This window comes from Hemiscyllium ocellatum, chromosome 7, assembly GCF_020745735.1.
Source record: "Hemiscyllium ocellatum isolate sHemOce1 chromosome 7, sHemOce1.pat.X.cur, whole genome shotgun sequence".
Lineage (NCBI taxonomy): Eukaryota > Metazoa > Chordata > Chondrichthyes > Orectolobiformes > Hemiscylliidae > Hemiscyllium > Hemiscyllium ocellatum.
Window position 1 is genome coordinate 114,825,457 of NC_083407.1, and position 24,058 is coordinate 114,849,514.

General features: G+C 39.2%; 1 protein-coding gene across 4 annotated transcripts in view; it reads left to right on the top strand.

The window, feature by feature from the left end:
* pcnt (pericentrin) overlaps window positions 1-24,058 on the top strand; it is a 297,297-nt gene that overhangs the window by 161,877 nt on the left and 111,362 nt on the right. For all 4 annotated transcript variants that reach the window (XM_060827697.1, XM_060827700.1, XM_060827698.1 and 1 more), the window contains 3 exons: window positions 7,052-7,258; window positions 14,506-14,738; window positions 21,565-21,684. In XM_060827697.1, the coding sequence (XP_060683680.1) occupies window positions 7,052-7,258; window positions 14,506-14,738; window positions 21,565-21,684 (560 nt within the window). The remainder of the gene's footprint in view (window positions 1-7,051; window positions 7,259-14,505; window positions 14,739-21,564; window positions 21,685-24,058) is intronic.

A 24,058-nucleotide genomic window follows, 5' to 3' on the forward strand; every position in this document is an offset into this window, starting at 1 on the left:
TACAATGTAGAAAAAGACGATGCAATCCATTGTGCCGCACCAACTGTCCAATGACTTGGTGCCTTTCCCTGAGTGTTGTTTCTGTTCAAATAATCATTCCAGACCCAAATCATTGTGTCAAAAAATTGTTTGTCTCTCACCTTGTATTTACTTATTTCAAAATCACCTTAAATCTGCGCTCTCTCGTTTGATCTTTTTACAAGTGGAACAGTTTCACCCCCTCTACTTTATCAGAACTCATTGTGATTTTGAAAACTCCAATCAAATCTCCTCGGCCTTTTCTTCTCCAAGGAAGACAATCCCACCCCCTCCAATTTATCTTCATTAACTGAAGTTTCACATCCCTGGAGCCATTCTCGTAACCCTTTCCTGCATTTGCTTCAGTGCATTAACATCTATCATGATGTGTGACATCTAGAACTCTGAGAAAGAAGAGTCATACTGGACTCGAAATGTTAACTCTGATTTTGTCTCCACAGATGTTGTCTGACTTGCTGATACTTTGTCCAATACTTTGTTTTTATTTCCTTAGCTATTACTCTGTTTCATAATATCATTTTAGATACTAAGCGATATTGTCCTGTTTATTCTTTCCTCACATGCTTGCTGTGTGATACTATTTCAAACATGTTTTACAAATCCGCATACAGCACATTAACAGCATTGCCCTCATAAACCATCTCTTGTTATCTCTTCAAACAGCTCCATAGAGTTACTTAGGTACAATTTTCCCTTGAGAAATATGAGCTGTTTTCCTTAATTAACCCATATTTGTCCATGTGACTGTTCATTCTGTCCTGAGTTATTGTTTTGAGAAGTTTCCATACTACCAATGTAAAACAGACTAACTGCTCTGTAATTGTTGAGCTTCACTTTGCACTTTTTTTTAAATAGGGTTGTAGTGTTTGCAGTTCTCTAGTCCTCTGGCACTAATTCTGAAGCCAAGGGAGACCGAACATTTATGTCAGTGTTTTGCGATTTCAGCACTCGCTTCCTTGGATGCATCTCATCTGGTCTTGGTGCTTTACAAACTCTTAGTACCAACAACTTATCAAATATCACCACCGTATCCATTACAAACACTTGTTCTGTCTGAGGTTTCTCCTCTTATCAGATAACATCTTTGTCCTTGGTTAAAAAGTTGCAAGATATTCATTTAATACTTCATCTGTGCCGTCTGTGTCTATGTGTAAATTTACTTTTTGGTCCCTAAACTGCCTTATTTCTCCTTTTGCCATCCTTTTCATCTTTTTTTGTGCATGTAGAAAACTTGGAATTCCCTTTTATATTAGCTGTAAGATAATCTTTTTTTACTTTTCATATTTTCCTTTGTTCTTTCCTTCTGTGTTCAACCTGATTCTCAATTGTATTTACTACTCGACACTCATCGTTAGTGCACTATTTCCTTTGTCATCCAAGGAATTATAGATTTGTTTGTCTAACCTTTTTCTTTCTAGGGAATATACCTTGAACGTACCTGAACCATCTCCTCTCTGAACGTAATCCATTATTCAGCTGCAGTTTTTCCCCATTAACTTTTGATCCTTTGGCTCTGTTCTTGCTCCATTGAAGTAAAAAGGTAAAAACAATGACTGCAGATGCTGGAAACCAGATTCTGGATTAGTGGTGCTGGAAGAGCACAGCAGTTCAGACAGCACCTTGGATGCTGCCTGAACAGCTCTTGCTCCATTGAAGTCCACTCTCCGCTAGTTGATTGATATTACTCTAGATTTTCCTTTCCACCATCATCCTAAACCTTATGAACATTGTGCATAAATGTTGCCTCACTAACATTGAATCTATTTGACCTGCCTCACTCCCAAGAACCAGGTCTAGCAGTACCTCCTTTCATGTTGGACTGTAAACATACTACAGCAGGAAATTCCCCTGCACATGATTTCGGAACACTTTCCTTTCTCTGTCCTTAACAGTCTATCCCAGTCAATGTTCAAATGATTAAAGTTCACCATTGTAAATACTCTGAAATGTTTGCACCTTTCTAATTTTCTGAGAGATTTTCTTCTACATCCATCCCACAAGTTGGTGGTCTTGTTCCTTAGCTCCAACCACACTGAATCTTACCTTGGCCCCTAGAGCCATTTTCTCTGCTCAGCACTTCAAAGGTATCCTTAACCAAGACCACTACCTTTTCTTCCTTCCTTAACTTACCTTGTAAGCAGGATTATTAGACATCCAACCACATCATAATTCCACATGGCTATCAACTTCCCTAAATTACCAGTGTTATTTTATACTGTGTGCACTCGCACACATGCAGTATAATTCCCAATTGAGAATGTTTTAATTTTTCACTTTCTCTGAATTGGCTTATGGTTAATTGGTATTTTCCATTCTAGTGCTATCTGCCTCTCACAGTATTTTGTGCACCCAGGTGTTCTCGAATATTCTCTGCTGCTTCCTGGGTCTCTGTAGTTAATCGCTGCAAATGTGTTGCTGGTCAAAGCACAGCAGGTTAGGCAGCATCTCAGGAATAGAGAATTCGACGTTTCGAGCATAAGCCCTTCATCAGGAAGGATCTCTTTCCTGATGAAGGGCTTATGCTCGAAACGTCGAATTCTCTATTCCTGAGATGCTGCCTAACCTGCTGTGCCTTGACCAGCAACACATTTGCAGCTGTGATCTCCAGCATCTGCAGACCTCATTTTTTACTCTCTGTAGTTAATCTCCTAACTTGAAAATGCTCAGCAAGGACATCAGTCCCAGCTCTGTTCAGGTGCAATGCATTAATCTTGTAAAGTGCTAAAACTCCCACTGTTTATCTTAGAAATTTGAGGCCTTCTATCCTGCTTTCCAATGAACTTTCCAGGACTCATCCATCTGTCTAATCCTTTTCTTTTATATGCATATTTGCAAAATGTAATGAGAGTAATCCAAAGATTATTACTTTTGAGATCCTGTTGGCTAATTTTCTACTTGAATCATAGAATCCCTACAGCTTGGAAACAAACCATTTGGCCCAACAAGTCCACACCAACTCTCCAAAGAGCATCCCACCCAGACTCACTCCCTTACCCTATGCCTCCAACTTTATCTCATTGCCTAAATTTTATCTGTTCTGATGGCCACATTGTTTTTCCCACCCATATTGTTGATATCAGCATGAATGACAGAACTGCCTGGTGTGTTTCACTGCTCCCCCGAAGAATGTCCCGCAACAGTCTCCAACATGGTACCATGGAAGCAAACCAACCTTATTCATGTCTTTGGTCACAGAAGCACTTTTGTTCCCATAACTAATCAACCCCCTATCACTCCTGATCTTCCAATTTTCTTTATTCCTTTGTTCCTGTACAGTTGGTGCAAAAATAGTGCTACAGGCCTGCAGCTTGCAACACTCCTCTGAGGAGCATTTGCCCTCACCAGTATCCAAAATGGAAATCTGATTCTTGTGTGGGACCTTGGGAACTCCTGCACCAATTGCCTGTTTCTCTTGGATTGTCTGGCAGTCACTGTTACTTGTCTACTTTTCTTTAATGTGTGGTGTGACCACCTCTCTGAATGTGCTTGCTGTGTAACACTCAGCATTACAGTGTGTTATGATAAGGGAAGGTGCGGCTGGAGTCACTTGTGGCAATACAGTGTGTGGACCAGACCTAACCTCCTTTCAAATGTGTCAAGGAGATAGCCTAGATCCTAACTTTTTCTTTTTTTTTAAAGAAAGGCAAGTGTTCCTGTGTTCCACTGTATTTTGGTTGCACAATGCGGCTTTAAGAAAAACATACATCATTTTTACTCTGCAGTTAAAATACAAACAAAAAAGAAGAATTGGTCTAACTTTTAACTGTGTTGGAAAACTTAACAGCAGAATATATTATTTAATAACTAAACAACTGTTGCAATATACAGAGGAACCTCGATTATACGAATATCAATTATCCAAACATCAGATTATCCAAAGGGCATCTCAAGATCCCAATAGAAACATTATGTCAAAGAGCTGTTTTAACCCTGATTGCGTCTTTTGTTGACAGGTACAATGATTAAAAATGAACTTGGCTCACTGAAATGCTGCCGAGAACAATCCAGGCACCTTCTCTAAATGACTGGCCTCCAGCCCTCTCTAACACTTTCCCTGGTGTTCCACACAGGGTGAGCCCTAAACCCCCCCTTCCCCAGATAATTTCTCCAAAGTTGTACTGTACAGGGTCGAGGTGGAACCTGTCAAAAAGTTGTGTGTGTGTGTTTGGCTCTATTTGGAGACTTACCCCACAAAGGCAGCAGCAGTCTTACTCTTGGTGTACAGTCTGGGCGGGTGAGGGGGGCGCGAGCGAGGGTCGGACGTGGTGGGGGGGGAGCGGGGTGGGAGAGGACTGGATAGAGGGTGGTGGGCGGTGCCCGAGGCCGGAGTGGGAGAGGGTGGGTTGGATGGACGGGATGGGGGGCAGCAGGGGTGATGGGGTCTCCTGAACGGGGAGCAGACTTCACAGAAAACTCTGAGCCCCAGAGGAAATCAATTAACCGAATAATCAATTATCCGAACGAAATAGTGCCTGCCCGTCTCGTTCGGATAATCGAGGTTCCTCTGTAGTAATATTCTATAAACGCATCCTTGGCCAAGGCAAATTCTGTAAAATAGTCTGACATGCACTCTTTCTCCGGTCTAGGAGGAAAGAACATCAAGTGAAAATCTTGACAGGAGTAAGAGAGAGCTCAAATACTTTGCTGTAAAAGGAAGAAATGTATGGCAGCTTCAAACCCCTAACATTACTGAAAACTAAACGAAAATGCTGGTTCTGTGGAAGACTGACTCCACCTATTCATGTTGCTTCAAATGTTGCAATTAATTTTAAAAGGAACACCGAAGGCCTCGCAAACTGTTTACTTTATTGGCTTAGAACAGATTGCTCAATACTTCTGTCTCAGCCTCCATTCATTTAAAAAAAACCAGGGCAAAATACACGTCTTAAAGCCAATGTACCATCACAAGTTGAAGGTCTTATAAAGAGGAAGAAAAAGGCTGATGTGATGATGAGGTGTGAAGGCTCAGTTAGGGGGCTTGCGAGTTATAAGTTAGGCAGGAAAGATCTGAAGAGAAGGCAAAGAAGAGCCAGGAGGGGACATGAGAAGTTGTTGACGAATAAGATCAAGGAAAACCCTAAGGCCTTCTATAGGTAAATCAGGAATAAAAGAATGACTAGAATCAGATTAGGGCCAATCAAAGAGAGTAGTGGGAAGTTGTGTGTGGAGTCTGAGGACATAGGGGAAAGCGCTTAATGAATACTTTTCATCAGTATTCACATTGGAAAAGGGCAGTGTGAGTGAGCGTACAGAGTTACAGGTTACTAAATTAGATGGGATTGTGGTTGACAAGGAGGAGATTTTAGCAATTTTGGAAGATCTGAAAAGACTCCTGGGCCAGATGAGATTTATCCTCTCATTCTCTGGGAAGCCAGGGAGGAAATTGCAGAGCCTTAGGCTTTGACCTTTATGTCATCATTGTCAACAGGAGTCATGCCAGAAGATTGGAGGGTAGCAAATATCTTTTCTCTTGTTTAAGAAGGGAAGTTGGGACAACCCTGGTAATTATAGGCCATTGAGCCTTACTTCAGTTGTGCAAAGATGTTGGAAAGGTTATAAGAGATTGGATTTATAATCATAGGGAAAGGAATAATTTGATTAGGGATAGTCAACACGGTTTTGTGAAGGGTAGGTCATGCCTCACTAACCTTACTGATTTCTTCAAGAAGGTGACAAAACAGGTGAATGAAGGTAAAGCGGTTGATGTAGTATATATGTATTTCAGTAAGGTGTTTGATAAGTTCCACATGGTAGGCTGTTGCACAAAATATGGAGTTTCGAGATTGAAGGTGATTTAGCAGTTTTGATCAGAAATTGGCTAGCTGAAAAAAGATGGAAGGTGGTGGTTAATGGGAAATGTTCATCATGGAGCTCAGTTACTCGTGTGCTGCAAAGATCTGTATTGGGGCCACTACTGTTTGTCATTTTCATAAATGATCTAGATGTAGGTGTAGAAGGATGGGTTAGTTAATTTTCAGATGACATTAAGGTGGACAGAGTTGTAGGTAGTGCCGAAGGATGTTGGGTTACAGAGGGACATAGATAAGATTCAGAGCTGGGCTGAGAATTGGCAAATCGAGTTTAATGCAGAAAGGTGTGAGGTAGTTGGAAGAAGTAACAGGAATGCAGAGTACTGGGCTAATGGTAAAATTCTTGGCAGTGTAGGTGAACACAGATTTCTGTGTCCAAGTGCATTAATCCCTGAAAGTTGCCACCCAGGTGGATAGGGTTATTAAGAAGGCATATGGCATGTTGGTGTTTATAGGTAGGGGGATTGAGTTCGGAGCCATGAGGTCATATTGCAGCTGTACAAGACACTGGTAAGGCCGCACCTGAAGTATTGCGTACAGTTCTGGTCGTCACATTATAGGAAGGATGTTGAAGCTTTGGAAAGGGTTCGGAGGAGATTTACTAGGATGTTGCTTAGTATGGAAGGAAGGTCTTACGAGGAAAGGCTGAGGGAACTGAGGCTGTTTTCGTTGGAGAGACATATAAGATAATTAGAGGGTTAGATAGGGTGGTGAAGGCCAACACAAGGGGACATAGCTTTAAATTGAGGACTGATCGTTGTAGGACAGATCGGGGGTAGCTTCTTTATTCAGTTGTAGTAGGGGCGCACAATGGGCTGCCTGCAGCAGTAGTAGACTTGCCAACTTGAAGGGCGTTTAGATGGGCATTGGGCTTACATATAAATAATAATGGAATGGTGTCGGTTAGATGGGCATCAGATTAATTTTGCAGGTCAGCAACATTGAGGGCTGAAGGACTTGTACTGCACTGTAATGCTGTATGTTCTATGTAAGTGACTCCAGCCACACCACTTTATCATCTCTTTTCTGCTGGCTACCTCATCTATTTGAAGCTTTCAGCAATTTGCGCTATTGCCTTTGATTGGTTAAAATTGGTTTCAGATGACAGTTCAAAGTCATTAGAAATTCAGAAATGAAGACTGATAAGGCAGCTTGAATTATGATCAAAATATGTTCTTTTAGTGTATATCTTTTGCTTTTAGGATTGATTGACGGGTATGTAACTGAAAAAGCTGTGCTGGAGGAAACTTTGCAGCAGAAGGAAGAATCCCAACAACAGTTGGCCCTAAAGGTGGAACTTTTAAGCAAGCAGTTTCATGAACTCAAACAGCAGCACGAGCATCTGCTTGAGGAACGTGATCTTTTGCTACGTCAGAAACAGGCCATGGTTGGCAATGAAGTAGAACGTGGTAAGAAGCAACTTTATGCTATTGCCGACACCACTTTCAAAATTAGTCTCCGGTGCATGTTTTGCCATGAGAAAGCAACATGATCCTTCAAACAGTACATTTCAGTACTTCGAAGTTCGAAATCAACTTTCTCAGACCTTGAAATTAAACATTATTTCATCAGGCATCAAGTGTTTATTCATTTTCCTGAAAAGCACATTGATGCATGTCACATGCCTAACCTTTGAGGTCTGTACATTTAAATTTACGGTAAACCCAGTTTTCTACAGGGACCAGAAATAAATGCTGGTCACCCAGTGATGCCCACTTCCCACAATTGAATAAAAATAAGTCAAATTCCAGATTATGCTTTACATAACAAGTTTTCTGACACCTTTGGCAGTGACTAAATTAATATTTGTGCCTACAACTCCACTGTTTAATGGCAGAGAGAATTAATCATTTCTTCATTTTTAATTAATCCTCCATTCCAAAGTGAATCTGCCTTGGTGAAGTCAACACCACACAGAAAATTGATTTTGACATGAGTTTCTGGCTTCCATGTCTCAAAAACCAAGATCTTAGTTAATTTTTTCTAAACTAGGAAATATTTTTGAGTCACATTAGTTGCATTATTTCAGTTGAGTTCTTTGCTGCCTAGCAAGTGGCTCAGAAAAATAATGACTGGATCCGATGGATTTGGATTTGATTAATATTACTGACTTATGGTTAAAATACTAAAGATTGACAAGACATAAACAACTGAACACTGATGATGGGCCTTCACTATCTCTATATACTTGCATAATCCTGCAGAAAATGTATCCAAGTTAGGAAAGATTGGCATCACACAAAACAAAATGCATCAGTACTTTGCTGTTCTGGTCGGTTGGTTAGATGTTGGTCTGAGAAAGTTTCTGTACATCTTCAATAGTTCAGCCATCAACTAGGAGGTAAATTTGTTACTGGCTAGGGTAAAGCTAAAGTATCTGAGCAAAGGTGAGTCTGGCCTATCTTGAAGGCCTTCTCTACCATTTAATAAAATCATGGCTGGTTTGTTTGTAACCTCAACTCTACACAGCCTCCCCAGTTATCCTTTCACGCCTATGCTTATCAAATATCTATTTATCTCTGCCTTAAATATTCTGCTTCCATCGCCTTTTGGTTTTATGTAAATTATCCTGCAGTGTAATAGATTACTGCTGACTGAATCTACTGCTTCAATTCATGCAGACGTCTGATCTGGATCAGGCCAGACCCCCTCAGAATATTTTAAGAAGTCCCTAACTTTTTCTTACTTTCAAGGCAAATGTGAAGTGGATACTCCAAGTATGATGCAGCTGTCAAACTGCTCGGTTTTAAGCAAAACAGAATTTATTTAAACACTACAGTTAAAACACTAACAAAAGACAGCAGATAAAATCTGATTGAAGATTTGTAGCTCGGGTATCCGTTGTTGTGGTTCTCATATGTTGCGCTGAGGCGGTTAGCGCAGGACTCCCATCTCCTGGCTTGTTTCAGCGTTTCTCGCCCGTAAGTGTTTAAAATCTGATTGAAGATTTGTAGCTCGGGTATCCGTTGTTGTGGACAACCACAACAACAAAAGACAGCAGACTTTAGAATAATTTAACTATCGAAAAACTTAACTGACCCAATACAGCAACTTAACTAAGGAGTTGTTCCAATCCAGAAGCATCCAATAAACACACCCTTGGCAAATGGGTACATTTAAACACAGGTTTTTACACGCAGGAGGGAACAATTTCCAAAGAGATTTCAAAAAGCAAAGTCAGTCAGGAATCTTCTGCTGAAGCTTGGATCCTTTCTATGTCTTGTGACTGCCACAGCTAAAACAAACTATAAAAAGTCTAAACTGGGAGAACTCACTAAATTAGATTCTTCAATACCTCTGCCTTTACGATCTCTCTTGAACAAAAACCAAGGACAAAATAACTTTTTTAAAGTGACAGCATCGTCACATTTCCCAATACCAAAATAGTGATTTGGTCCACTTTGTTCTTCCTCTATTTTTCAGTCACCTCGGGCAGATTTTTATGCCAACTTACACAAGATCTTATCCTTTATTGGTTAGATTAATGCAACCTTCATGTCATCGTTTACCAGTGTTCTCAAACAGCAACTGTTGGGCCTTGTCAATTGCTTCTATTTGAGAGTGGTCTTGATCAAAATATAGCTTTACCCCATTCAACGTGAAATTTAAATCTTTAGGTGATCTTAATCTCAACAGTAAGAGTGAGTCACTGCAGTCTAATTTCTTCATTTTTTTATATTAAATTTGAGCTGTGGCCAGTTTACTTGGAAGAAAATATTTGTAACTAGATGTTCTAATTGCCATACATTATTTAGACAATACTCCTGTCCTGATGATGTAGGTTACAAATGTTTTTTAACAAAAATATGTAAGTATTCTCATCAAAAGTATTTGCTAATTTGTAAAGAATACAATAAAATCTAGTATCATAGAAACATAGAAACTACGAGAAGGAAAACGCAATTTGGTCTTCCAAACCTGTTCCTGCTGTTCAGTATGATCATGGCTGATATCCAACTCAGTACTTTGTTCCACCTTCTTCTCATACCCTTTTTGTTTCTTTTAAGCCTAAGAGTGATGTCTAGCTTCCTCTTGAAAACGTTAATATTTTGGCCCCGACTGATATCTGTGGCAGAAAATTAATGTTCTTTAGGGAAGGAAACAGTCAGTCTTACCTGCTCTGGCCTACATATGACTCCTGACCACAACAATGTGGTTGACTCTTACTTGCCGTCTGGGCCATTAAGGATGGGCAATAAAATCTGGCCCAGCCAAAAAAACCTGCATCCTGTAAACGAATAATAGGGTCACCACTTTCTGGGAGAAGACATCTTTCCTTACCTCATTTCTAAATCACTAATCCTGTATCCTTAAAGTGACACCCCCCGCCCCCCCACCCCATTCTGACCTCACTGGTCATCAAGAACATCCTTCCACTGTTGATCCTGTTTAGTCCTGTTAGAATTTTATAGCTTTTTATGATATTCCCCCTCATTCTTCTAAACACCAGTGAATATAATTCTAAACAGTCTAGTTTCTTCCCATACATCAGTCTGACTATCCAAGTAATCAGCCTGATAAATCTTTCTTGCTTTCTCTCCTTAGCCAGAGCACTCATCCTTCATTTAGGACATATTTAATCTCATTAGGGAGGGGGGTGCTGATTTTCTCTTCCTTCATTTCTAACCTCTGATGATGCATGTACAAAGAATAGAAGCATAACAAATGAATTAAAAAGACTGTGCTAGTTCTCAAGAACCAAACCTCAAGTCTCATTCACAAATGGCACAGTCGAAAACAGCATGCTGGAGAAATGAGCTCCATTCTACATCGTACATACGAATAGCAATTATTTACTTAGATATAGCAAGGTTCCTTTTAGTTTCTTGGTTTTCATTCCAGCTACCAATGTGCTGTCCCTACCTACAATGTCTATTAATGCTGTTATTCTAAAGATATCAACATGCTTTAATCTTGCCAATAGTTAATCATTAAAGGAGACGGTAGCATGGGATAATACCGTTTGATTAGTAACCCAGGGATCCAGGCTACTTAAAGTTCATGGAACATTGGTCCAGATCCCAATTCAATTAACAGAGTCTGGATTTGAAAGGTGTTGTTTGTAATAGTGAACATTGAGTCAGAAAAACCCATCTAATTCAACAAAAAGTCCTTTTGAAGCAGAGAATCTGCCAGTTTATTTGGTCTGGTTGACATGCCATTCCAGACACACAGCAATGTGGTTGACTGTCTGAAAACCACTCCATTCAGGGCAGTTAGGGCTGGGTGACAAATGTTGGACTTGTGACTGGTGCCCATGTTCTACGAAAAAGAAAAGTCTCTCAATAGCCAAGAACCAGCAAGAAAATTAACAATTTTAATATTAACAATTTCCTCGCTATATGTACCCACTGTCTTAAAATAGTGCCTGACTTGTTACAGTTTTTGGAACCTTCCATAGTCTTTTGTGGGCTGATAGAATAAACTTGAATCTCGATTACAGAATTTGTTCTTCATGGATGTTGGGTTCTCTAAGCTACCCGTGCTTTGTTTTTCTACCTTACAATCATTTTAGATCTGTGTGCATTAATATTCTTTTCTGCCTCCGGTTTGTGAGATTCCCACATGTAATGCTGTGTGGAAAGATTTGCCAATGGTGATTCTATTGGATAAAAAAAATTAGGAACCAGTGCAATGAAACTTCTGACACATGCTGGCTGTCATTACCCATCACCTTTAAATTTATTTTTGTATATATATCCTAACGAGCCCTTTAAACACTTGCCTTGTATGTAGTACAGACTTTGGAATATCAGATGGCTTGTAAGCACTGTTGCGAAAAGGTCACTGTGCTGTGGCCCATCCATTTATACATCAGGGAAAATCTCTTGCAGAAATGAGAAAAGCTGCTGTTTTCAAATATCAATGTGTTCCTCATTTATAGATAATTCAGTTGTAAAATTGTGATGTCCTTTTTATGTTTTGATGTTCAACAAATATAGTGGTGGGCATTAATAGACTGGTTTCATTTCGCTGAGAGATTCCAGTGAGTAGATAAGTTTCAGTAATGAATATCTGCGATATCATTGCCATCGCTTCCAGCTTGTCAGCATGCCCAGTAGTCAGCATCTGTGATGTATTTGGTTATGATGGGTGTGTTCTCTCGCCTCTGTTTCTCAGGCCTTCATACTGAAGCAGTAATCGAAGGGGATTCAGGTTTGTCCCTTTTTGGAAACAAAGCTATATGATTTGCATAAAGAGTGATTTTTGAATGTTCTCAGCATCTTGATTGCAAACTGTTGGTTTACTCTGGTCAGAGTAATTAAAATTTGCTTGATATTATTCAACTTTATTTTAATCTGTGTTTGTTAGGAAGTGTTGTGCATGGTTTTAAAACTTCAGGCATGCTTTCTGTCAAAATTATCTGAATTTTATTGCGCTTTATTTCAAATTATCAACTTTTATCTCATCCTATTGCCACATTGGAAAATCCAGTTTGAATAAGTGGAATGCAAAGTTTCATTTCAATGGATTTAGTCCCAAATATTTAAACAGTTCTGACTCGCTTCTCGCCCAGTGAGCGAATTGTATAATTGAGACTTCTGAAAAAAATTTTGTTTGAGGTTTGTTTGTGCTAAAGAAATGCCTTGGAGCAGAATAAATTCCCCATAGTGATTGTTTTCCCCTGCTTCTAGCTTCAGCCATGATTTTTCATTTAGCCTGCGTCTGTGTAAGTTGTTACAGTTTTGAGGTGCTTGAATTTTCTTTTCCTTTCTTTTATTTTTTTCTATTCAAATCAAAAAGTCTTCCAGGTTCAAGCATGACCATAAGTTCCAATGTGTATCATTGTCCTGGAACTTGTCATTTTCAGGATTGGTGTTATGTCGGATATCCAGTGCAGCCAGATGCCATATTTCCATTGTAAATTTGGCAGTGAAGCATTCTCACCAGTGTTCTAAGTCATCCTGCATTTTGCATGTGTTCTGCATGGCTTGGCCCACTCTGTCCCCTTTGTTTCTAAAATGTTCTTTACTGTTTAAGAAATTGGATATCCTTATAACTGACTCCTTGTAGTTACAATCCGATGGTAGAGTCTTCCCAGTATGAGACATGGGCAATGGTACAACAGGTAATGCCATGAAATTCCTCCCAAATTCAGTTCCTTCAATATAAGGCCTTTAAAGTAATTTACTTATGCAAGAACCGTTCACACTGCTGTAATGAGTGAAATACCAGCATCTAAAGAAGAGAGAGCATCTGTCTTCCTTCTGAAATGTAAAAACCAAACTTGTGATTTTTTTTCCACCTAATGCTGCCTTTACCCCTCTTTTACTTTGTAAATCTCAAAAATGTAATAAAGTGTCTCAAAATGATTTAGAGGAGTTTCATACCCTTTCTGACTCAGTATCAAATGTTAACATTAGGAAAGATGTTTAATTGGAGAGGCCACATTTAATAAATATCTTTGATCAAGAGACTGAGGAAGAGGGGTTTAGGAAAGGAATTTCAGAGGTGCAGATACAGTCATGCTCACCACATTGGGTGGATAAAGATTCCAGAATACAGGTTCTTTACAAGTATGTGATGGTGATAGTATTGGAAAAAAAACCATGGAGGGTGTTAATTACAAGGATTGTGAATTTAGTTTGAAGTTGCACCTGCCCAGGAGCCAAAGCCAGTCACAAGAGGAGGTTGATGTGTGGACAGGACTTGGTACAAGACACAGGTGTGGATAATCACATGACTCCAAGTGTAGAAATGTATTGGATGCCGATCAAAGGCAACGTGGCCATGGATGAAGGTTTCAGCAGCAGATGACCTGGGGTGAAGTGGAGATAAAAGACATCTTTGGAGATTGACCTTTTTGACATTAGCGATTGTGTGGATATGTAGCCAGATGCTCAACATAGGTCAGAAATGTGAGGAAGATTGTGAAAAGATCAGGGCAGCCTCGCAGTTCCCAGGGAGAGGGATGGAGTTAGTAATTAGTAAACAGAATCTGTAATGGTGACTGAAGACCGTGGCATTTTGGATGTGGAATGAAGAATTAATCATTTTGTGACAGTGGAGGAATGGAGAGGGATGATGGTAAGGTAGAACTGAGTGTTGTTGGTTGGATTAAAAGTTGTTTTTTTTTCTCTCAAGATGCTTGATGATGGTAGATTTAAAGGAAAAGACGCGAACCAGAACAAAGAGAAAGGCATAAACAGGGAAGTTAGATGATTGCAGCTATGTGAGTATAGGCCCGTGTTGGTTTGCCAATACATTGGGAGATATTTTCAGGAGTGGTATTGATTCGTATTCCATACAATTGCAGTAGAGATATGAATTTTAAAAAAAAACAAAAAACATATTCACATGGCTGCTGCCATTCAAAACTGGATTTTTCCTGTTAGTAGCCTGTATTGATTTTGGTGGTGTTTGTCGGATACTTTTCAGAGTACGATCTGGGAAATTTGAAGATTTTCAGTCTAAGAGTTGGGATGTTGGAAATGTTTTGTGTTTCTCGGGAATTGGTTTTTAGTGCATCCCATCCTTATTCTGCTATGAATGAAATAACAAACTATCAGAAGTTGTAACATGAATCTTTACTCAGATTCAAGGGCAGTGTGTGATTTTGAGTGATTTACAATGTAAATATATTTAGAACATGATTTAAGATAATTCTATCAGATTATCATTTGTTGTTCACTGATACCCTCTTTGCTATGTTTAGGGTTACTGGAGGAGACAGAGCGTCTATCCAAAGAGAAGTTGGACATCCAATGTCAAGCAGATAAAGATCGTGCTGATCTCCTCTCAAGGGCAAAGAGAATGGAAATAGAGCTCGAGGAGGAGACAAACCGTAACCTTGATTTGAAGGATAAATGGCATTTGGAGGTTGCTGACTTGCGGCAGCAAATTCAGGCACTTGAAAAGCAACTTAAGAATTATCGACATTTTATAGATGTAAGGACAAAAGACTACACTGGGATAATGGGCTAGTGCAATTTTCATGCATGTTCAAATCCTACCAATTTTCACTAATTTTAACTGTTAAAAAAACAAATTGAAAAATAGCATGCACCAATGATTTAACATAAAGTTAAAACCCACAGTTTTGCATGAAAGAGAGAATAAAATATGTTCTTGCCTGGCATCATATTGTAATAGTTAGAATACAAATACAGGCTACTCAGTAATACCCCATCTCCTACCCTTTCCCAAAGCCATGCAACTGTTCCCCCCCTTACACTGCTTATGCAATTCCCTGTAGAATTTGCGCTCTAGATACCCTTGCGCTTTTGTGCAAACAAAATTCATCCTCAAGTTGCTTTGGGTTCTTTTACTAAATACATGAAATACATGAATTGAGTTCTTTTACTAAATACTCTAATTCTCAGAGTATCCTCCAATGCAAAAGCTCCTCTGAATCTACCACATACTTCTATCAAATCTTGCTCAACTTTCTCTATTCTCAGGATAATGACCTCATGGTTGTGGATATGTTCGCTGAGCTGAGAAGTTGATTTGCAGACATTTCGGCCACCGTCTAGGTGACATCTTCAGTGCTTTGGAGCGACCTGTGAAGCGCTGCTGTACTTTGTCTTCTGCAATTTATTTGGTTCCATTTCTGCAGCTTCCGGTTGCCGGTTCATGTTGCTCGTTGTAGTGGCTGTTGTGTTGCTTCCAGGTCAATGTGTTTGTTAGTAGAGTCTGTGGATGAGTGCCATGCTTCTCGGAATTCTCTGACTTTCCTCTCTTTAGCTTGTCTGATGGCTGTTGTGTTGTCCCTGTTGACTTTGTGATCCCTGTCATCTGCGTCTATTGCTACTAGGGACAGCTGGTCATGGTGTTTAGTGGCTACTTGATGTTCGTGAATGTAGATTATTTGTTGCCTGCCTGTTTTGTGTTGTCTTTGCATGGAATCTTGTAAATTATGTTAGTCTTGCACATGATGGGTATTGGGTTTTTTGTCCTGGTGAGTTATTGTCTGAGTGTTTCTAGGTTTATGGGCTGTCATGAATCCCATGTTCGGAGAAGTCTAGCTGTCAGTTCCAAGTCACTTTTTTTTTTGTGTAAGGTAGAGTAGCAAGTGAGTTAGGTCGTGATGAATCCTCGTCATGAAACACTGTACATGGCAAATCGGCAGACAAGCGATCTGCATCCATGACTATCAGCTAGACACTAAACACCACGACAAGCTGTCCCTAGTAACCATACACACAGATGACAGAGACCACAAATTCGACTGGGACAACACAGCAATCATAGGACAAGCTAAACAGAGGATAGCCAGAGAATTCTGGGAAGTATGGCACTCATCCATGGACTCTATCAACAAGCGCATTGACCTGTACCCAGTACACCAGCCACTACAATGAGCAACCGAAAGCAGCAGAAACAAAACCAAATAAATTCCAGAAGAGACAGTATAGCAGCGCTTCACAGGAGGTTTCAAAGCACTGAGATGTCACCTAGACAGGGAACAAAACGTCTGCAAATCAACTCGGTGAACGTACCCCACAACCGTGACAACCAGCACCCAAGTTACAGATCTTCACACAAACCTTGAATAATCACCTCAGTTTCTCCAGTCTATTCATGTAGCTAAAGACCCTCATATCTGGAGCCAATCTGAACTGAATTCTGAACTGCAGTATATTTTAAATGTTGTTCATAACTTTCTGCTTTGGTACTCTTTTATTATAAAATGCCACTTGAGCATTTGTTATCTGGAGTGTTGCTTTCAATGAGTTGTATTTTTCACTCTCCTAATTCTTCACACCAAAACGTATCCCTTTATAATTCTCATGTTTAATTCAATCTGCCACATATTCATCCATACCACCAGCCCCCTATCCTCTTGATGTTTGGCACTATTCTCCTCACATTTCAGATTTTTGCAAATTTGTGTCTTGTGCACCTTTTGAAGTTGTGACCTATGTGTCTAGAACATTAATATAAATCAAGAAAAGCAACATTCCTAATGATGACACTCAGGGGATGCCATTATACTTTTCTGTATTCCATAGATCAGTCATTCAGTACTATTTTGTTTCCCATTATTTAGCCAATTTCAGAATCTTGTGAAAATGTTAAGTTAATTTCATAGGCTTAACTTTGGCATGTCTATTTGGCAGTGTTTTCTCACTCTTTGGGAATGTGTGTATACATCACATTAACAACATGAGCTACAATGGCTGCACTCCTAGTAATCTTCCAAGAATCCTTCGATTCTGGAAAAGTCTCAAATAATTGGCAAACTGTCAATGCAGCACATCCAAAAAGGGAGGCAAATGCAGTTCACGATAGACACCTGTCATTGGGAAAATATTAGAGTCTATTTTAAAAGTTGCAGTAGCAGAACATTTGGAAATACATTGTATATCGAAAGAGAGTCAGGATGGCTTCATAAATGGGAAATCATACCTGACAAATGTATTAAAATACTTTTGAAGAGGTAACAAGCAGGATTAAAAAAAGGGGAATTTAATATATTTGGATTTCTAATGATCACTCAATAAGGTATCACACTTGAGGCTACATAAGATAAGAATCCAAAGAGCTGGAGTAGTCTATTAGTGTGGATAACGGATTAGTTAACTAGTAGAAGACAGAGTTGGGATAAGGAGACATGGTTAGGTTGGACACCTATAACTGGTGGAGTGCTACAGGGATCAGTGGCCATAGTTGTTTACAACATATACTAATGACTTGGATAAGGGGAGAGAATGTACTGTCACCAACTTTGCAGATGCCATAAAAATAGGTGGGAAGGCAAGTAGGAAGGATGACACTGAGTCTGCAGAAAGTTATACAGGTTATACAGTGGGCAAAAACTTAGCAGGTGAAGTATCATGAGGGAAAATGTGAAATTATGCACCTCGGCAGGAAGAATGAAGGATCTAATTTTATCTCCTTGAAAAGAGCTTGCAGAAAACTACAGCATAAGGGGGAGTTTTCGTACTTAAATCACAACAAGCTAACAACAGAATTCAGCGGGCAGTAGGGAAGATAAATAGAATGTTCATGTTTTATTTCAAAGGGAATGACGTAAAAGTAGTGACATGTAAAATAATTTTTTTTGAGAATAATGAATCTGGATTTTTTTTTTACCATACAGGGCTGCAGAGGCTGGGGTTGTTAAATATATTCAAGAACAAAATAGATGCACTTCTGAATGTATTTTAACTCAGTGCAACTTTCATGATTTTCTTCACTGCTAACTGGAGCTCATCCTGGTGCCAGTAGAAAGAAATCAAGACGTTGGGAGAGAAAGAGAGGAAAGTAGAGTTAAGGATTATCAGATCAGCCATTATCTCATTGAATGGCAGAGCAGACTCAACGGGTCAAACAGCTACTTGTGCCCCTACATTTTAGAAGTGCTCAATAACTTCGTTTGTTACTTTTGTCCCAGGTTCTCTGTCAAATACTATAACATCATGCAGGTTAAACTGACAGATGTGTATTTTGGTACGTTTGTGGTTTTTTTGTACTAATATGTAACATTTGCCATTGTCAGTTTATCTGGCACTCGCCCATTACATACCTGAGAAGATCTAGAAGATCATGGTTAGTGCTTATGATATTTCCACCCTGGTTTCTATCAACACGTCTGCCAGTTAGATATCTTTAATGAGTGATCTTTGTTCTGTAAAAGCCAGCCTATGCATAGCACAAATGAATAGTCTGTTGATCTATTTTAGTTGCATAATTTTGCCCAACAAATCCATAGACCTTTTACTTCATAAATTTTGGAAGTATTGGGAGAGGTTAGGGTTAGGGATGGAGTTTTGTAGCCAATTGCCCACAATATATCACTTCTGGGTAACAACACAGTCCTTGCTTAGTATTGCAATTAAGCTGTAAGTTCAGGTTCTGGACTGGGACTTGAGCATCCAAAACTTTCAGCTCCTAAATCAGTTTGACTATTTACATTTCCAATTTTGAAAAAGGAATACAAAGAAACTACTGTACCTACAATTGTCAGTAGAAAATAGTTCTGAGAGGGGTCAGGCTAACATTTATAAAATCTACTGTAGCAAAACATCCAATTTCTATAGATAATGTCACCTGAAGACTAACCTCTCCACCTCACTGACTGCTTCCAGTTTTTTCGTATTCACTCTCCTGGCACTTGAATCAGCTCCAGTTAACAATGAAGAAAATCGTGAATTTGCACTGATTTAAAATACTCAGCCAGATCTTCCTGGAAAGATAATGGTGTGTGAACAGCCAATTTAATTTGTGTGTTAACAGCCCATGTCAGAATTCATGTGAAAATTTAGTTCACAGATTCATAGAAATGAAGTTCTATGTCATAAGTTCCAAATCTCCAAATGTTATTGCTTGATTTATCCTGCTTTTCCAGTTGATTTGCACAAACTGTATCTTGTCGAAAAATTCATGTTAATTGCTAATCAAATTTACTGCAAAAATTTAGCGATGATAATTAATAGTAAATTTTCTTTTAACTATATTATCAATGTTAATGCAGTGTCAGCATTTTAACTTCAGATTCGTTTAAGAGAATAAATGGCTATCTGACTAATATTTATCATTCAATCTACGTCATTGGACATCCCAATAATTGTGGGAACTTGCTGAACACACATTAGCTACTACAGCAGTTCCTGGTTGTGATAGTGACTACACTTCATTGGCTGTAAGCACTCACCTGAGATGATGAAAGGTACAGTAGAGTACCTGCTGATCTTTTTATCTGGTAGTAAATTGAAGATTTTTAAAAAATGTTTTGGTTGCCTTTTTTTCCCACTCGTGTTATGTTTCTCTGGAAAATCTGTCTCTCCTTTTCTTTGGTTTGACATTTGCAACGCATCCACTCACTAATTTCTTCCTTCATTCTATTAAAGATCCTGCTTTTTTTTTGTTACATCTTTTCCAATATATACCTTTTTTATAACACATCTTTGTGGGCAGCACGGTGGCACAGTGGTTAGCACTGCTGCCTCACAGCGCCAGAGACCAGGGTTCAATTCCCACCTCAGGCGACTGACTGACTGTGTGGATTTTGCACATTCTCCCCGTGTCTGCGTGGGTTTCCTCCGGGTGCTCCGATTTCCTCCCATAGTCCAAACATGTGCAGGTTAGGTGAATTGGCCATGCTAAATTGCCCGTAGTGTTAGGTGTAGGGGTAAAATGTAGGGGAATGGGTCTGGGTGGTGCGCTTCGGAGGGTCGGTGTGGACTTGTTGGGCCGAAGGACCTGTTTCCACACTGTAAGTAATCTAATCTAATCTAATCTTAAAAAAAAACAAATGGGGACCACATCTAAGCAAAGAATTACATATTTGCTATTAAAACAAAGTTCTGTGCAAGTTTAACATAAAGCAGAAAAGTTTTGTTTCTGTTTTAGAAATTAACTCCAACTTTAACTGTATTTGTTATGACCTTGTTAACCTTTTCTGCTTCCTTTCGCTTCCCTATCGCTTTGTTATTTCCCAAGTTTTAAATCCTTTTATAGAAATGACCTCTTCCTACTGTTCTACCTTCAAGTTCCTTTGATAAGGTTTCCATAATCAGAGTTTATTAATATTGCTTTTATTTACTCACAATTTTCCTTTGTATTAATTGTGCCTCCCAATTTAATGTCATTTTCAGATTTTGAAAATGTGCTTCCATTTTCCACATTCAGAGTGCTTCTGTAAATGGTGCAATGCAAAAGTAATCTATGTAACACTCAGGTTCGATTTCAGCCTCGGGCAGCTTTCTGTGTGGAGTTTGCACATTCTTCCCGTGTCTGCGTGGGTTTCCCCTGGGTGCTCCCACAGTCCAAAGATGTGCAACGTAGATGAACTGGCCATGCTAAGTTGCTCATAGCATTCAGGGATGTGTAGGTTAGGTGCATTAGTGACAGGAAATGCAGTCTAATAGGGGAGGGGAATGAGTCTGGGTGGTTTCACTTTGGAGGGTCGTTGTGGACTTGTTGGGCCAAATGGTGTGTTTCTACACTCGGAATTCTATGAAACTTCCCTGTTCCGATATTCTATCAAGTAAAAGAGAAATACTCTATACATTAGCCTGAACCACCATGTCCTGCTCCCTGCAGGTGTGTGGCTCGAGCTCCTTTCTTTCCTCTTCAGTTCTTAGTATCTTATGAATTATTGTTTGTTTGACCTTCTCGAATACATCATTTTCACTGAGCAAATTCAGATGGGCACTTTTGTTCCAACCTGCCCAGTCTATATTTTCATGCCATCCACAGCTTTCTCTCTCATTACAAAAAATATGGCCAATTGTTGTACCGCCTGCAAATTTCCTATTTATGCCTCCTACCCAGATCATATTGATGTTTCTCTTCATACCAGGTTTTAGACCCACTTTATAGAGAAATTTGGATTGAAAAACCAACTGATTATACAGAAGAATCTACAGATATGGTTTTACAGAGAGCTACATTTTGTTGTTTTTCAGCATACTAGTCTCGATCAATCTTTCAAAGCCAAAAACTTTAATTACCAATACATCTACCATATAGAAGTCAACAAAATCCGAATCGTCACCTATTAACATACCTTCTACTTCTTCATCAATCATTGCAACATCTTTCCGTCCTGGCCTTCATTGTATATTATTGAAAGGAGAGCATGAGAGCCAAGCCAAGGCAACATCAGGAAGCACCGTCACTAAAAACAAATGCTTCCACAGCTTTACTTAAAAGTATAAAATCAGGAGACCATAAAGTGAAGAATGGGAAATTATAATGTGAAAACTGAATAATATATATATTTAGCAGCAGAATACCAGAAATATTTGTATCTTTTTTCACTCAGGAACAAGCTGCTGAGCGTGAACATGAGAGAGACGAGTTCCAACAAGAAATCGCAAATCTGGAGACACAGTTAAAACAGGGGCTAAAATCACAAGGAAGCAGTGATTATACAGTATCCAAGGTATACTTTTATCTTAATCTTGCTTTAGTTTTTGTTTTCAGTCAAATACACATTTTGCATTTATATCGAGAATCAGAGAGTTCTGGATGTAAGTTTGCTTGTTGAGCTGGGAGGTTCATTTTCAGATGTCTGAAAAAGAACCTTCCAACTCAGCAAGCAAACTTACTTCCGGAACCTCAACCTGAGGTACAAATCTTTTCAAAACTCGCTAATCATAGAATCATACAGCATGGAAACAGACTTTCAGTCCAATTAGTCCATGCCGGCAAGGTTTCAAAACTAAACTAGTACAATTTTCCTGCATTTGGCCCTTATCCCTGTAACTCTATCCTATTTATGTACCTGTCTAAAAGTTTTTTAAATTCTACAGCAACGTTTTTCTTTCTCAAACTATGAATATTTTAGAGCATTTATCTGCCATGGCAAATATGAAAACAAGTGGTCTATATTCTGATCAATTAGTGATAACCTGGCTGCATGCTACCTGGCCCCTAATAGTTTCTGCCTCTTGCCTCACCTGGATATACGAGTGTTTCCTTGCACAAAATTCACATTTAATTCCTTCAAATTGCACTTTTCCTAATAGTATTAATACTAATGTGCTGGTTACCAATGCATGTTGCTTCTAAAGTCTGTTTAGGAAGGCCAGAAAAAGCAAGAGTACTTTAATGAGTAACTAATCTGGTCATAAGTAGAACAGAAGCCTTGCAGTCCTGGTTAAATGTTGACTGTACATTTCTTTTCCACAATATCTCCTTATAGTGCAAGGATCCCTACTGTATTCAAAGGTAGCTAACTGCTGAACATTTGCACTCAACTGTTCTTTTCTATGCTCTGCGAATAAATTGTGTGATTTCTCCAGTGAATGACAGTGGGTCATAGTGAGGTTTCATTTTGATATATGTAACCAGCATCAGGTGATGAGCTAGATTTGGTTAGGAACTTTCCTTCCTAGCTTAGTTTTAAGATCATCCAGTGAACATTTTAATACTTAGACTACAGGGCCAAAGCAGTTGTAAATACCGAATGGAATGAGACTTCAGTTCCAATAATGACATCTCTGTATTTGAAATAATATTTGCCTCAGTTAAGTGAGGTACAAGTGCTCTCTTTGATCTGCTCCAGAGGTTTTGATATTAGAACATAGAACAGTACAGCACAGAACAGGCCCTTCAGCCCACGATGTTGTACCGACCACTGATCCTCGTGTGCACCCTCAAATTTCTGAGACCATATGCATGTCCAGTAGTCTCTTAAATATCCCCAATGACCTTGCTTCCACAACTGCTGCTGGCAACTCATTCCATGCTCTCTCAACTCTGTGTAAAGAACCCGCCTCTAACATCCCCTCTATACTTTCCTCCAACCAGCTTAAAACTATGACCCCTCATGTTAGTCATTTCTGCCCTGGGAAATAGTCTCTGGCTATCGACTCTACCTATGCCTCTCATTATCTTGTATAGCCTCTTATTATCTTATTATTTAATGAATCCCTACAATGTGGAAACAGGCCGTTCAGCCCAAACCACCTCTCCAAAGAGCATCCCACCCAGACCCACCGATATTGTCTGATATAAATGTATCCATGAGCATTAGGATCCTATTAAAATGTCTTTATATCACAGAAATGAGCCAAGTATTTGCATCAAAATACATTGGACTCCAATTGTTCTGAGCCTTCGGCCTGCCATCTCACTTCTCAATTTGCATCCTACCTGTCCCTCTTCAAATGCAATTTCCAAAGCTTGTTTCCATTCCCATTAGGAAATTGTTTCAAATCTTAACGAACTGTTTAGAGTATTAGGCCTCATTCTGTCTGGAATGGATTTTGCCGTTGAATTTCATAATTCCAAACTGTCAACAGATTTCTGACAGAAGTCTTAAATTACAAACTGCAATCCAACTTACTCCTCAGGATTTCCACTTACATTGAGTTTGTTTAGGGAAGTTGGGAACCTGATTACTTCTAGATTATTTTTAAATATCATCCTATTCAGAGATGTTATTATACACTGCTAGAGCAGATGGGATTTAAAACTGGGCTTCCTGACTCAGACAGGGATGCTTCCACCATGTCACAAAAGCCCTCTGTGGAGTTCTTCAGGGTAGTTATTTTTTAATCAAGCTGTTCAGAGATGTTATGACAAATCTCTGAAGCATGTAGAACTTGAACTGATTAACTTAAACAAAGAGAATTGCAGTGAAATGAGAATAGAGTTAGTTAAAGTTTTAGTTAGATTAGCAGGAAAGTAAGCAGGCAAGCAGTGGCGTACATTTACAAAGGTAATTCATGGTTCTCAGCAAAAATGTATCCCAGTAAAAAGGAAAGATTCAAAGAGAGGGAGAAACCAACCCTGGCAAACCAAGGGAGTGA